The following is a 17425-nucleotide window of genomic DNA, read 5'->3' as shown; positions in this document are numbered from 1 at the left end:
TGTGTTTGTTACCTGTTTTGTTTCTGTGAATAACATGTACTTAAAACACCAAATCAACCAACCGTGGGGGAGTGGTTATAACAGCGCGCTACGACAACAGGAGTTCCGGGTTCGAACCCCGACCTGGGCATGGGTGTTCTTTGTGTTTGTCCCTTCATTAATTTTATCGCATCATCTTCGCAATTAACCAAATGTGAAAAAAGCGATGCTGAGTAACAAAAATGAAATCAAATCATTGATTGATTGCTCGATTTGGTTTATTTTACTTCGCTTCTCCGCCACTTTTGGCTACTCGCAAAGACGATACGATAAACTTGATGAAGGGCAAGGGACACACACAAAGAATACCCATGGTCAAGCCGAGATTCGAACCCAGGATCTCTGGCTTAGTAGTGAAATTGTTTTTTTATTTGGAATGTGGGTGGGGGTTACGTGTACTTTATTTTAGTACTCATTCATCATTTTGCAATCTTTTCCTGTTATTGACATTCTTTTTTTAGGAATATTGGGCCCCAAAGGGGGGAGGGGTGTGACCCGCACCCCCCTGAGTACGCCACTGACTGCTACCCCAACTGTCGACGTCACCGCACGTCACTGGATAAAGTGGTCATCGACAACCTTGAGTACAGATTAACTGAAAATTCCAAGACTCAGCCATTATCTTCTGTGTTTCCTTTTAACGTTTGTTCAAGCTCAGTAATTTGAAATGTTGAGTTGTTCAAAAACAGTAATTTCACTCCTTGTTTCATCAATTTAGTATATGAAGGCCTTGGGTAGCACAACGCACTACGATGCTAGGGGTCCTGGATTCGAATCTCGGCCTGGGCATGACCGATCTTAACAACTAGCCAAGTATAGCAGAAAAACGAAGTAAAATGAACAAAATAAATCAATCAATTTGAGTTACTTTGATATATCATTAACATGTTTTAACCAAGCAGTGTTTTTTTTTCCCCGACAGTACGCAAAACCTACTACCAGCCCCTTTTCTCATGAATAGGATAACAATTAACATTGTGTTAATTAATGAAATACAAATAATCAAGTACAAGTGTGCAATTATCAAGATGAATTTAACTTTGAATGTTATCATTTTTTTGTCAAACTTATCAACACCTTTCAACCAAATGAAACAATAACAAGGAAACGCTACTTGCAAAAAAGGTAAAAAAAAAAAACACCAGTTCAATCCATTTGTATTTGTACTAAAAGTCACTGAGGAATGCGATATATGAACTTACCTGAAAAGAAATGTTCACCCCACCGCTCTGTACTGTTCGTTTTGTTCATTAATGTTGGCACGATTTATTCTCGCCATGACGGGCGTATTCTTAACAACAATCGGAAAATTCTGTGCCGTGGATTGCACCTTCTCTTCTTTCTCGGAAAATTCTAGGATAAACGTGAGTGCCTGTTAGACCTAAACAACCTAATATTGCAGAAAGTATACCATCGGAAACAATGTTCAAATCTCTCCTAATGTTTACAAGAACCCGCCACAATCATGGCTGCTCGATCCCACAATGCAACAGTTTGTGACGTAGGTGAAACACACCTATAGTCTCATCAAGTTCAGAGCCGTGGGGCGGCAGGAGTCGGACCTGGGCACCAAACAAACTAAATAAAAAATGTTGTAAAACAGAGAATGCCATGGCGCTTCATGAAATTATTTGCGCCCTTTTCAATCAATATGGTTTTCAGTTGGCAAAAATTGGATATAAAAATTTTCATGCTCGCTTCGCTCGCTGTGTTATTCATTTCTGTAATGCATTGTAAATTAAGTACAAATATATACTTCAGACTGTTCCTGCTAAACAGTTTTGTTCTAAATGTGTGAACAATTGTTTTGAGGAAAAGGAGCAAACACATGTGAGAATCAATTTATGTCATTTTTGCTGTTGCTTTGTTATGAGCAGTGGCGGATCCAGAAGTTACAGTTGGAAAGGGCGATTTTCAGTCGGTTACCTCACCTCACTAGGAATAAATTTTTACCTACCCTTATACTGTTTTATATAAACAATATATGGTTCTGTTAGCACGAACCAACTATGTTGTAGAGATGAGCGTCCTTTTTGGGGGGGGGGGAAGAATAGGACTAGACACAATTTCTCCCATAGTCACGGTAAACTGGACGATTAGATATGAAGTAGTAAGTAAAATGGGAAGTATGTATGAGAAGTGGCCGCGGTGGCTCAGTCGGTAACGCGTCTGACTACCATGCTAAAGGTCCCGGGTTCGATCCCTGGCCGGTTCAAATCCGGGAACTTTTCTAACGGTGGAAGCGCCCCCGGCGCCTACCCAGCGTCGAATAACATGGGTACCTGGGGGAAACCCTGGGGGGTAAAGGCGGTCAGGGGCGTGATGCTGATCACATCACCCCCATTAACGACCGGATCAAGAAAGTGTGGGGCGTTACCCCCACACCCCCTATACGCCTTCATGGCGTGGTGCTATGCACAGGGGAACACTTTACCTTTACCTTTGTATGAGAAGTAAAATGATTAAACAAAGAAAGAACAACCCATTCTCTGTATGGTCTTGGGTTCGATCTCTTTTTGAGGCATCTTGCAGAGTGGTTCGGCTCCAAATTTAAACTGTATGTCCAGTTCCGATTAGCCCATCATGAGCAAAAATTGGACTTAAATTAAACTTAAAAAACAAATCTCTAGCCTGTTAAACTTGGTGATAAAAGACAGAACAGTAGAGTCTTCAAAAACGTCTCTCTCCACGTCTCCAGAAGAAGTGAAACACATCCTATCTTCAATGCCTCAAAATCGCGCCAATGGTCCTGATGAAATGCCTTCTATTTTCCTAAAAAACGCTGCTTCCTCTCTCGAATCAGGGAAAAATGCGCCCGGGAAAAATGCGCTCTCGCAATAAAAGTGGGAAAAATGCGCCCTCCCAAGAGTAACCACATTTGAAAGTGGGAAAAATGCGCCCAGCACACATGACCAGCTAGCAGGAGAGAAACTGACAGCGTTTCTTCACTACTTTGTACAACAATGGCTGTAAAATCCAAATCTACCAGTTGATGTGTGGCTCTGTGGAGATGCAAAGCACCGCACGAACAATGCTGTCGAAGGGTGGAACAATAAGCTGCAGGAGAAAGTTCGACTTCATCCCAACTTCTACACCCTTCTGAAGACGCTGAAGCAGGAAGCGGAATACAGCGGATACAAATATGACAGGGCTAGCATCGGTTTGGAAGGAACGAAGACGAAACGAACGTACATAAAACTGGATGAACAGATTAGCAAAATTGTACATACTTACAAAACAAGCACACCAAATGCCTGAGAAGTCTGGCGTACATCCAAAAAATGGAGTAAAAGATCGTCAACGGAGGTCACAAGAAATGGAAATACAAATGTAAATAAAAACTTTAATCAAATAAAATAAAAATTACAAGAGTAAAATAAAAATATGACAAAGGACATCATCTCCAGCTTCTAAACACGCCAGAAAAGAGAATATTTTTACTGTACTTTAAAAAAAATATTCTCTTTCCTGACGGTCCCAAGTATGTGTTACGTGTGAGGGGAAGCTGCGTAAAGGTTGTTTTAATTAACTATTATCATATTGGTGAAGATCGTGTGTGCTGGGCGCATTTTTCCCACTTTTCATTGTGGTTACTCTTGGGAGGGCGCATTTTTCCCACTTTTATTGCGAGAGCGCACTTTTCCCGGGCGCATTTTTCCCGACACCCCTCTCTCGCTATTCCCTTCTCTATTTTATTAAACAGATGCTTCAATGAGGGTACATTTCCAGATTCATGGAAAAATGCTAACGTGGTACCATTATATAAATCTGGAGACAAGTGTGCTGTTTCTTCTTATAGGCCTATTTCCCTTCTTTCACCACTTTCTATCGCCTGTGAAAAGATAATAAAGGACCGACTCTACAAATTTACCTCTCCATATATAAATACAGCACAGCACGGCTTTTTACCAGGCAGCTCCTGCTTAACCAACTTAAGCATTTTATTATCTGACGCTATCAACTCTATATCTGAAAACTCTCAACTGGATGTAATATATCTGGATTTTTCGAAAGCTTTTGACTCTATAAACCACAATTTCCTGCTTCATAAATTATCCCACCGTTTCAATATTCATGGAAACTTTCTCTCTCTGCTCAAGCACTACCTCCAAAACAGACAACAAAAAGTTGTTCTTTCCGGAACCTCTTCTTTTTATCAAGCTGTATCTTCTGGTGTACCTCAAGGCAGTGTTCTTGGACCTCTTCTCTTCATGCTGTATCTTGATGATCTTCCAGAATATCTTTCCGAGTCATGCAAGAACCTTCTCTTGTTCGCTGACGATTGCAAAATATATAGTAAAATCTCCAATTTCAGTGACATGACACTTCTGCAAAAGAATTTAGATTCTCTAATAAAGTGGTGTGAATTATGGAACTTAAAACTCAACCCTCAAAAATGTACCATGATGACCTTCTCCTTAAAGAAAAACACATTTAATACTAAATATTTCATAAGAAATAATTGTGTTCAAAGAGTTGCCGCACAAAAGGACCAGGGCGTCATATTTGACGAGAAACTTTCCTTTTCTGAGCATATCTCTACAGTCACAAGGGGTTCAATGCGTATGCTGGGTCTTCTTTATCGTTTCACGGAAATAAACAACTTGACTGTCCTCGGCACCTTTTACAAATCTTTTGTGTCACCTAAAGTTGAATACTGTTCTCCGATCTGGTCTATGACATGTCCCTCAAACTCAGATAGACTTAATTCCGTCCTAAATTTCTTCCTGGCCATTGTTCGACACCGAATTCCGTCCACAAAACACTTGCAAAAGTCCATCCTCCTGCAAATGTGAAATATCCAAACTCCACAAGAGAGACATAGACAGGCTGACCATATATTTCTACATAAAATAGTGAATGGCAACATCAGAAGTGACCGCCTTCTTCAGGAAATTCACTTTCGTATGCCTGCCCGCTCAACAAGAAGCACTCAACTTTTTGCCTCTCAGAAGCCGAGATTGTGCCTCATACAGCGCTCTCTGTTACATAGACTGCCCAGTGAATATAATAATCTAGGAAGCCAAATAGACATTTTTGAAAATCTGGACAGTTTTAGAAGAAAGTTAGCAAAAAATATGTAAGTCTCTTAACCACATGAAATTTTTTTTTATGTTATTATTTTTGATGTATTATGTTATTATTTTTTTGTCCTTATGTTCTATAAAAACGTTCCAATGTAAAATGGTTAACGCTGTATTTGGAATCTTCTATTAAATAAATAAATAAATATTAGGCATAATCATATATCCATAAACCTGACGGTTGGGAGGGGCGCTCGCCCATATCGCCCTTCCTGTGGATCCGTGCCTGGTTGAGGTGGATGAATTGAAGGTGGTGAAGAAGGCTGCTGAAGAGATTTAGCATGGCACAGCTCATGCTAGAAGGAGTGGAGAAAGCAATAGAAGAGAAGAAGAAAAGAATGCATGCTGATGAAGTGCAGAAGACTATAGAGAAGCAAGACTTAATATTTCTTTTAAGCAAAAAGCAAAGACAAAATTAAAGTAAAGACAACATATGCTTTGCATTTAAATATCTGCTACACACTATTATTTTCTTGAAAAGGATTGTTTTATTGCCTTACATCAGTTTGTACAGGACAATAATGAAAATATTGAATTATCGTTACACCGATGTAGGTAATAAGAAAATGGAGTGAAGAACAATTTTCGAGAAACGTTTATCAAAAAATAAATTCTTGAAGCTTTCCAATGATGTAGGTAGCTATATTTTTCTTTTACTCCCATGGAGTACAATTTTACATGCACTTAAGCCGAGGTCTCAATATTTTTGACGTCGGGTAAGTAAAGTGTAAAGGCTTAGTCAGTCGATCGCTCTAGTCGTCAAAACCAGTCTAGCAGCCAACCATTGTTTCCAGCCAGGTAACCAGTCCAGCGTCAACTAGGGCATTCCAGTAGGAAATCCAGTTCCATGTGATTCGGGCTCACTCACTCTCAGTTACATTTTTCAAATTATAATAAGTTTAAACTTTAATTTCCCATTGAAAACGTATGAAATTACAAAAGCACGTGTTGACTACCATCATAGCTACCATCATGAATGATAATTTTTCCCCTTTCGAATCCATCTACAAACTACAAGGGTTGGATAAGAAGTAATGGCAACACTGGTATAATTGGTACTTGACTGTATTGGCAGAGGAGCACGTGTTACATTCCTTCAAAGTAATCGCCCCTCATCTCTACGACCTTCTGTCACACGTATGGAAGGCGTCGTACACCGTCAGCGCGTCCATCTCTGTCGTAGTGCATCCCGCCCAGTGGTTCCTTCATTTTGACAAAACGGTCGTAATCACACGGTCTCATACCGGTGAATACGGCGGATGTTCCAGTACCTCCCACTACCAGTTTTGCAGGAGCGCCGTCACATTGTTCGCAGTGTGACACCTTGCATTGTCAAGCAGGATGATGGGACACCGTGCCGTCGCTTCCTTCTTAATGCGAGACGAAGGTGGTGTTGCAAGAAGGTGCAGAAGTAGGCTGCGTTGACCGTCTGCCTGAGAGACGTTGTTCTTCTTGCCTAAACATATTGTTAGGGCGCTTGCACTCTCGTCCTCTGCTTCAGAGCACTGCTGTTTTTGACTGAATAACATACAATCGCTCCCACTCACTATACTTCCTCGTCTGACATTCCTTTATCAGCCACGAAACGCTTGTGGCGCTGTGACTCACCCCTTTCACGGGACAGCAGTGTTGCCATTACTTTTTATCCAACCCTTGTACATGGAATATAAGTTGTGGACGTCCCATGATTTTTTTCCCACGGGGAGTTGGGTCGCTGATATTATATTGATTGATTAATATACTGGTGACAATCTAATAAATAATAGAAATTATTATAACCTAATAATAAACACCAGAAAACTCTCTGATTGAATCATTTATTCGGTTGTTGGAGTATGAGAACAAGATCTGCTCATTGGGGTCTAGTGGTGCTTACAATGAGGGGTGTATTTCATGGAGATAACATCTCCGCGATATATTTAACCCCGTACAGTGGAATGCACAAGTATTTCTCGGCAAATTGTCTCTCATTATTTTCATTAATTTTTCTCTTGCATCCTACGTATTTTTGAGGACATATTTTCATGGACGTCCGCAGGATTTTTTCCAGGAAGGGGCAAGGAAGGTATTTTTTCTTCAGGGGGCAAACAAGGCACATTTTCTCCAATAATAGTGATGTTCACTCAAAAAATATTGCTTAAATTTGAATGTATCATATGAAATTATATGTGAAAAATATATAATTTTTGGTTGACTTTCCAGGGTTGGGCCACGGCCCCTTCCTTCCGGACGCCCATGCATATTTTTTACGCATAGGTTGTCAGTTGTCAGCAGCTTGTTTGGCGTTGTGTTTCAATTCTTAAAGCTCTTTTTACCTAAAATAAAAGAGACTAAACATTGTAATGGACAAATTGTTTCGTAATACTTATGCTCCCACTGCATATGATAGCTCAGAGCCATTGTTATTATTATTATACGCCATAGATCACTGCAAAATCATTATTAAAAGCATTCGTTGTCCCATTCTCAAAAATAGACGCCCTTGAATTAATTTGCAGTTCCAGCAGTTAATCATACTATAAAGTAAATCGGTTAGTTACTTTTTACGCATGAACTTGGTCTGTTCCTTTGTGTTTACTGTTTACTGATGATAGATTGATTTGGTTTATTTTACTTCATTTTTCTGCCACTTTTGTCTAATGGCGAAGATGAGAATAAATGGTGATATGATGAAATTCATGAAAGGACAGTGACTAACATCCATGCCCAGGCCGAATTCGAACCCGGAACCCCTGGCGTCGTAGTGTTTACGTATGAGAATCAGTCTCCAAACATGAATCGAGTTTATACATAGAAACCTAGGAATGAAAAGGTAAAGTAAACATTAAAAAACCCGTACCGTAATTAATATTATTATTTATTTTTTAAAACAATACCTACTGACAATAAAACCTGAAGGAGTACTTCTCCCACCCTCCAGTGGTCACGCCGCTAATATTTCCAACCTTAACTCTGTCGGCTACTGTGGTGCTGTTTACTAGTTTAATTAATAGTTTCATGGTGCCATACAAAACAATACTGAATACATGGCCATGGAAGGTGTTAAAATCCAAATCCATAATTTTTCCCAAAATTAAACTCTATGACGTCACAACGATGAAGTTGATGACTGTTCAGTTGATCAGTTCACTTGGTTCACTTCACGAAATGGAAATGGGTTTGTTTAGTTAAAAAGTGGATGCGGCCCGCTGAGGAGACAGAAGGTTAATAACAAATGTTAAATAAAGTAAATATTATGAACAAATTAAGATTAGAAAGCGTGGTAAGACCATGAATAGAAAGAAGAAAAATCGTGGTAAGTAACTCGCTTCTATGTAGAAGCATACCTAGTTACAACTTGTATAATAAAAAAAAAAGATATTTACTTCTCGTAAACTGAATGATGCCAAGTGACACAGGTGAATGATGGTTTTCCCATTCTCTTTGCCACTGATATGACATTAGGTAGTGTGTTTTCAATAATAATTAACTGAATTGTTGCTAATATTTTTTCTCTTTAATGTGACTTAAGATTTGTACGTGATCAATGACCACTTATTGTATTGCTTAATTTTAAAAATTAAATATAGAAACAATTTTGTGCACTTTCTCATTGTACTTACTGACTGGTCAGAATCTAAATGTTACTTCTAAATAAATGTGGTAATAGGGATAATGATATCCTTTATTACAGACATAGACAATGCACAAAATTGTATTTTTCTTTGTGATAATTCAAGTGAATTGTATCAAAACTTGTCAGTGGTGACATTTATAGTGTTCATAACAGTAACAACATTACTAATTAACTAATCACTATTTCAGACTATCTGAACTTAAATATGATAAATAAAGCTAAGACAGGTTTGTCCCACAAAGAGTGATCAATGTATAATACATGTAAGTTTATTAGTGTAAAATTAATCCCTGACAACTGGCAAGTAACACTAAAAATGTGCAGAAACATAGCTAGAATTCTATAAATGGTTACACTACCAATATACCAGTCTAAAATAATTACGCTATTGTAAGTATGAATATTTTGTAATGTACAGTCAAAGAAATGAAACTGCAGTTGTAGAGTTTGTGAAATTATTTCAGAAATTCAAATTATGGTAAAACTTCGATACGGTCCCAACGGATTTCTTCATTTTTACACAAGAAACTACTTACGGAAATGAGTTTCTGTAGCATTTAGAAGTTCGTGGAGGTATTTTCTTTCATTGTGGAATCTATTTCACCGGGAAATCATGTATTTTTGAACAGAAATATCTCTCTGACGCACAATTTTCGTTCCTTTCATTTTCTTGCACTACGTGAACTAAATGTTGTGAATGTTTGATGACGTAACTCCCTGTCAGTGTTTCCAACCATGCTGTTTTTTTGCAAGAAGATGAACATTTTAACTATGTTTGCCTAACATAACCGAACCTAACCTAACCTTGCCGTGCATGGTTCGTGGGGATTTTTCGATTTCTGCGGCTATCCGTGCATTTTTCGTGGGGCTATTCATGAATTGGGGCTATCCGTGAATGGTTCGTGGGGATTTTTTGGTTGACAAGGTTGGAAACACTGCATATCCAATGATGATATACCATGCTAGTCAAGCTGTCTCGCCATATTGTGTCTTACTGAAGCGAAATAAGGAACAACAATAATTACTCCTCATGTCACAAACTGAAATTATTTTCGTGAAAAAGCAAAATACCACTTTGAAGAATCTTTCGTAATGCAGAATAGATAAGTATGAATGTTAAAAATGTTGAAAGAAACAAGTGAGAGGTGTTGGGATACCGAAGTTTTACCGATGCATTTACTATCTGGTTCAAAAACATCATGATAAACAGAGAGCTCTTCTTGCACTTCATCCTTGTACATACTCAGGGTTCCCACACACCTGGAAATCTCAGCGAAAATCATCTAATTGATCAATGAGTCCCAATGAAGTACATCTAAAGGACTATATTACGATCTGCCTATTAATAATAACTTCAGTAACTTGCTTTACACAAGCTATTTCGAAGATATAGGCTTGAGCTATTTTTATTTACATCACAGGTTAATTGATATTGTATCCATTTGTAAATTTCTGGCTACTTTAGTATTACACAGACTACCTGATTTCAGACGGTCTGTTCATAATAAGAACACTGTATTTGAAAGTTTACAATATATAATTCATACAATTAGTCTTTTGTTAATTGTGATTTCCAATAGTCTGTTAGGTTAGGTTAGGAACATAGACGTATGAGGTAGTCCGTATAATACTGAAGTACCAACTTCTGTTTGCCAAAAGTTACATGATGTATTTCAAATTTTATTTTGCGTACTATAATAGAGTATCAAAAAGTGTTCAACTATTACAAAAACCTGTAGGCTTTCTTAATAATAAGCACAAAGATGTCATTTCATTTTTTACTTAGTTTTGTTATTAGTATCAGGAAGTGGGAACTGAATTTTTTGCTAACACTGATAAACTACTGATACAGTAAAACCTTGATAACTCGAACCCCAACATCTCGAATTCTTTGATAAGTCGAATTTTTTGTAATCCCCTTGAATTGTCCATAACACTCAATACTAATTTTACCTCAACAACTCGAATAAAACCTTGATAAGACGAATTTTTCTACAGTTTATTGGATGCCATTTGAGCTCAATAACTAGAATATAGACTATGAAAAACCTCTATAAGTCGAAGTTAAATTCTAATCACCCCTATGACTTGAAGTTTTAGTCACACGGACCTCAATAAGTCGAAGGCGATTTTGGCCCTCAATAAGTCAAACCTTGGTAATTCGAAATCGTTGATACCTCAATTTTTTTCTTTTTCCCCTCAAGTTCGAGTTATTAAGTATCCACTGTACAACATTTACGGATACCGAAAACCAGTATTCTACAGTATTTCAAATGTTCCTTGAATGTCAGGGAATGCTCTGTAGTTACGGTTCAAATTACTTTCTGTATCTTCCTACTTAATTAATACATGTAACTATGCGATTGCAATGCGTTTTGCCTTGAAGAACCAACTGCGTAATTAAAAATTTACTCTACCAAACCATGAAATAAGAATTATATGTTTTTGTTCATAATATAATAGGAAAACAGTGGAATATTGCTCTAAATTACAGAGTATTTATAAATATATTTAATTGGCAAATTTATCGGTAATGTTTATGGTACACTGATATGCCTATATCAGCCAAACCCCCTCAATTACTGATTAACCTGTCTCATCTCATAATAAAGAAGGTGAGGATGGTATGTCTATGAGGGGATGCCATTATAAAATAATAATATATTGTGTATTGAGTACTCTGGAAAAAGAAAATGAGGATTCTGTAAAACTCAGGAAAATACATTTAAAGTCCATGTTGGAACACTGATACTGTGTGTTATACACGTGTGCATGCTATCTCATTAGAGAAATGATGTATGTTGTTTCAAAACTACTAAACCAATACTTTTCTTTCTCTAGCAACATTAAATAAATACACAAGGTAGTTTTAATGTTATCTACCAAATTTCAGACAAACTATTTATTTTCTTCCGTAGACCCTTGATTAAAAGAGCTTGGAAAATGTCAAGATATCATAGCTGACACCATTTCAGCTCTTTACACGAAGTTTCCACCAGTTAGATGTCACCAATAATGACTACAATGCACAGAAAATAAAAATTGTACTGCTAATTATTTTCTGTATATTCCTACTTCTGTTTGCATTTGTCAGCTAATTCTTCTATCTCATTGCTTTCTTTTGCTTCTAGTGTAATAAATACTGTTTGCTTGGAACTTGAACTCATTTTAACAACATCTTTGCAATTTTTCTGCAAACAATGATTGCTTTTCACTCAGTGTCTAGGAAGATACAGAAAGTAATTTGAACCATAACTACAGAGCATTCCCTGACATTCGTTACGAGACTCGGCAGCAAGCAGCCCGGCGTCAGTGCTTGTCTTTCCCGGTGAACGGGGTCCGCGACAGTCGCACACTACAGTCTGTTTTTTTTCGCTCTCCCTGCCTTTGCTCTGTTTCCCTTTCTGTTGACGTTGCAGACTGACACCAGTATAATCCTCCCTCGGAAGTTGTGTTTGTTGTGTCCTTGTGTTGAAGATTGTGGCTTAATATGGCACCACAAAAGTTTACATTACAACAAAGGATTTATCTTGTCGAGTGTTACTTCAGAAAGAGGAATTGTGGAAAAGTGCGACGACGTTTTGCAACGAAATTTCCTGGTGGTCCTGTTCCACAGAGGACCACTATATTAAACCTTGTAAAAAAGTTTAGAGTAACAGGGTCAGTTCTGAATAAAAGTGGAAAGAAAAACCCACGTGTACTTACTGAGGAAAAACTCTGTGAGATAGGACAAATTCTTCTTTGTAGCTAATCAGTGGTGATTTATTCATTCTAGTTTTTAGACTTTTAACCACTGTTATTTTTTAAAAGAGATTTACCTACGTTTCGGAGATTAAATATGAATCTGCCTCCGTCTTCAGGGTAGCATGTAGTCTGTTAGATCATAAAAATGGTCTATAAATGGTTGCCTTGGAGGATTATTCTTGGTGGCATAGGCTCATAGACAAACTACTAGAGAGACTTGCGAACTCAATGTTATAATCTGTGGTCTAGCGACACCTATTGGCAGTGCACCAACTATGTTGCTGATTTGCTTCTCTGTGGGCACGCTAGATGGCAGGCTGTGTAGAGGAGAGGGAGGGGAGGGGTTGTACCAACAAATGTATTTAAAATATTTTCTAAGTTTCTCCTTTTTACCTTTTAAATATCCTACTGTTAATATCATCTTCTCTTCAATGAAAGCATGAGCGAAATAACTTATTTTGCAGCTATAGATTACGATAACAGTGCATTAAACTGCATCCACCCACTGCCATTGCTAACGAGTCCATAACAAAGCAGCCTTCATACATCACGCGGCACCATCGACCCTTGTCCATCCACGTCCATTGTCCAACTGGCGGTGGCGGTCGAACGTTGAATGAGTGTTGCTAACTCTATCTGCAGAAAATGAGCTGAACACTGAATGACAAAGAATGCTTTGTGGAAATAAATATCAATGTGAAGCGCTGTGTAATATAAGCTTCATATTACAAGCAGCAAATTCCAAGCATTAGATATAATTTACAACTAATACTAATTAATAAATAATTAGTTCTAAGATGTATACAGTATTCTTTGGGAACTAAAGGCCAGATTTCGTTGAGGGAATCTTTTTCAATTGGAACACCTGATAAGATTTATCGTGTTTCTTATTCAAGGAAAGAAGTTCAACACTGTATTACATAATGCACATGATGCCGTGAGTTCAGTTGAATGCTCCTAGGACAGGTAGGGATGCTTTGCGTAGATACCTTGGAGATACCCCCCACATCGTTGTCCATTTCATACATTGGATGGTGAGATCCCATTTTAACCTGCTGGGCCAGTCCCAACTAGCCTATCTGTGCATAAAACAAACAAACTTACAATTCAAGACTTCTTCTGGAGATATTCCTTTCAAGTAGATGTCCTAAAAACGTTCAATGTAACTAGGATCAGTAAATGTATATTGTGGTTGGTTTCACTGTTAGTTGACTATGGAGTGACATCTAGCGTAGAACTATGAAATACTTTGCGACTGAGAAGTGCATAACTTGGGTGCACTGCCAATAGGTGTCGCTAACATCGCTGACGTCACAAAGACCACAGCTCGCAGCATTAAAGTTTCACGCCCGTGCCTAGGCTCCACCGCATCTGTCGGTCACAACTCACAAGGACCTTCTCTATACATAAAGTTGCCACATAGGATTATCAGTGACCCAGTCTCCACTTTGTCAGGTGACCACGTCAAGGTCACGATTAAGGTTTCCACCATGATACTTGGGGACTGGACCACCCGGATTTAATGTTGACTTAAATGGATAATAAACCTTTCAAGAGCAAGGCCTCATCTCCAGGAAGCTATCAACTCGTGGCAAGCTATGGCACCTAGCGACCTGTTGAGTGGGATGAGTCAAGGCAAAATGGATAATAAACCTTTTCCTGCTCCCACAAAAATAGGCAATAATTAGGCTGGAGAGTTCAATGAACTAACCGATCTCTAATTATGCACTTAAAGTGGTGTTGGTGTGCAATGTATATGAATAGTCGGTACTACTTTACTATACCTGAGACACCTGGGAATCATTTCTTTCGCACTTTTTTACATTGCTAACGTACTTTTCTGCATTCCGGAACACTTATTTAGGTGAAATAATTGAATTTGTTAGGAAAGTAATGTATATTTCTTACATTTACGAGTACTTACTGTTCTTGTTTATTTCCACACACAACATGGCGATAGCTTACCGTTGGTCGTTCCTTGAGCCAGAAAAACCATTGACGTTAGCCCAAAAATTCACGATAGCCCCACAAACCATCACGGGGACGAGGTATGCCTACTAGGTTAGGTTAGGTTTGGTTCCATTAGCACTCCTTTCATTCAATTTAGCATATACGGACAATACGAGAGCGTATTGTGCTCTCATGCAGGAAGCAAATGGCGGCAGCAGCAATAGCGCGTCGGAAATAGATTTTCGTACAAAACCACATGCATTCGCATTAAAATGAATCAAAATTACATTCCCGAACATCAACAACGCTACAGAAAATGATTTGCGTAAGTACTTTCTCCTGTAAATTTGAAGAAATCTGTCTCAGGTATAGTAAAGTGTTACCGAATAGTCTATAGAGACTATGCATGAGATCTTATGTGTGTGGAGGGATAGTGTCCGAATTGTGTACCCTGGTCCCGTTGTTGTTTATGAATTTTGTAGTTTGTATTTTTGTACAATTTGTTCACTATTTTTTAGTGTTTATGTTGTGTTCTGTGGTTAAATGTATGACATGTGGATGCGTTGGTGTAGTGCTGCCATCTATTTTTTTAAAAAGTTTCTGACTAATCGTGTCCATATTGGTCTGATCTCTAGGCTGGATTGGCTGATCGGTTCTGTTGTTGTTGTCATATGCGATGCTTCCTTGAATTTTCTGCTGTAGCAATTTTCTTCCCTGTTTATTATCTTTGTTTTATCCCATTGTATTCTGTGGCTGTTTTCCCAGGCGTGGGTCGCTAGTTGGATCTTTCAAAGTATCCCAGCCAGAGGTTTGTTTTGTGTTCCCCCACCCTCGCTTCAAGTGTTCTGCATGTTTCCCCAATGTATTCCCTTCCGCATTCACATGGGATACTGTAGATTACGTTTTTTGTTTTTATATCGGGTGTGTGGGGTTTAGTGTGGACCAGGTTGGATCGAAGTGTGTTGCTGGAGTGGAATGTAGTTCTGATGTTTTATTTCTTGGTTATTTTTTGGATTCTTTCGGATATTCCTTTTATGTATGGTCTGTGGATCGTGGCCAGTGGTTTTTCTTTTGGAAGTGGGTCTGTTGTTTCTTCTGTCCATATTATGGGGTTTATTATTTTGTGTGGGTAGTTATTGGTTTTGAGATCTTTGTAGAGTGATTTCTTTTCATTGGTAAGGTCATGTTCGGTTTTACATATGGTTTTTGCTCGGTGCATGAGTGTTTTTACTATTCCGGTTTTTATGGACGTGGGGTGGTTGGAGAGGAAGTTTAGATATTGTCCTGTATGGGTAGGTTTTTTGTACACTTTTGTGGAAAGGGTGTGGTCTTGCCTTGTAACTAGTACATCTAGGAAGGGTATAGTTCTGTTTTTTCCACTTCCATGGTGAATTGGATTGTAGTCTTAGGCTGCTTAGGTGTTGCAGAAAGATGGGCAATGTGTGTTCCCCATGTGGCCAGACTACAAAAGTGTCGTCCACGTACCTGAACCAGGTGGATGGTTTGAGGTGGTGTGTGATTAAAGCTATTTCTTCGTAATGTTCCATATAGATATTGCTGACTATTGGAGATAGAGGAGATCCCATGGCCATGCCTTCTTTCTGTTGGTAGAATATGTCGTCTATTTGGAAGTATGTAGTGGTCAAGCAGAGGTTGAGCATTTCCATTATTTGTTAAGAGTTCTAGATTTCCTAGTGTGGTGTCATGTTCTAGGAATTTACCCTGTATAATTTGCAATGTTTCATTTATTGGTACGTTGGTGAACAGGCTAACTATGTCAAAGCTGACCAGAATTTCATGTCCAGTGAGTTGTATACCTTGGATATGTTGAAAGAAATGTTCTGTGTTTTTTATGTGTGTTGTTGTGTTTCCTGCGAGGGGGGTGAGTGCTGGTAGTAGAAATTTTGCCAGGTTGTAGCATGGTGAGTCCCTAGTGCTAACGATAGGACGAAGTGGTATGTCTGTTTTGTGAATTTTTGGAAGTCCATACATGTGAGGAGGTTTGGTGTAATATGGATACATCCTCCAAGGTAACCATTTATAGACCATTTATATGATCTAACAGACTACACGCTACCCTGAAGATGGAGGCATTTTCAGCCTCCGAAACGTAGGTAAATCTCTTTTAAAAAATAACAGTGGTTAAAAGTCCAAAACCTAGAAAAATAGGACAAAGGTTAGAACAGTCTCCTCGGAAATCTATCCGCCGCCTCTCACAAGAAACAGGTATTTCAAAAACCCTCTAGGTCCCCCGATTTGTCAGCCTGCGATTTTTATTTATGGGGAAATTTAAAAAATAAAGTATACTCACGGTCCGTGAGTTAAAAGAGAGTATTGTACGAGAAATCGGGAGAATTACAGTAGACGAACTTGCACGTGTAAATGCCAATTTCCTTCAGAGATGCCAGGAATGTGCTGCAGCAGAGGGACATCATTTTCAACACCTTCTGTAGTCAAGGTTAGTACACAATATGAAAACTGTAATTTTAATAGCCGACTCTATCGACTGTCGCGGACCACATTCGCCGGGAAAGACAAGCGCTGACGCCGGGCAACTTGCTGCCGAGTCTCGTAGCGAATGTCAGGGAATGCTCTGTATATACTTTACACTTGAAAATCTCCCATCCGAAGTGTATTTATAGCATACAAGGATTAAAAGGAATTTACACTTTTTTCCACATCTTGAACTATTTTATAGCGATATTGTTTTTATTCTTTATTCTCAAAATGGATTCCTACTTATTTTATTATACATAATGGTTTGCTTTATCATCATTATGGCACCATTGTTGATTCTACCCACTTTGCTTTCAGCATAAGTAAAATTATGAGGTGATCATTGGAGGAGGGAACAAAGCCACCGAAAGAACAATGGCTGCCTTAGCAGAAATAGAGGAGTTTATGGATGGGCCATTGGTAACATGGGTAAGTAACTCTTTTACTTGTTAAGTATATATTGCCCATTTTTTATGCAGTCATAAACTCCATACTA

The 17425-nt window shown here is 38.5% G+C and overlaps 1 protein-coding gene across 1 annotated transcript in view; it reads left to right on the top strand.

Moving 5' to 3' along the window:
• Positions 1 to 8299: 8299 nt before the first annotated feature.
• The window catches only part of Girdin (protein girdin), a 100471-nt gene continuing 91345 nt past the window's right edge, over positions 8300 to 17425 (top strand). The window contains exons 1-2 of the mRNA XM_083118714.1: positions 8300 to 8418; positions 17248 to 17358. Coding sequence (XP_082974840.1) covers positions 17305 to 17358 — 54 coding nt within the window. The 5' untranslated portion in view covers positions 8300 to 8418; positions 17248 to 17304. The remainder of the gene's footprint in view (positions 8419 to 17247; positions 17359 to 17425) is intronic.

Source organism: Lepisma saccharinum, chromosome 3 (assembly GCF_977018435.1).
Source record: "Lepisma saccharinum chromosome 3, izLepSacc3.1, whole genome shotgun sequence".
Lineage (NCBI taxonomy): Eukaryota > Metazoa > Arthropoda > Insecta > Zygentoma > Lepismatidae > Lepisma > Lepisma saccharinum.
This window is presented reverse-complemented; position numbering and strand designations above follow the sequence as displayed.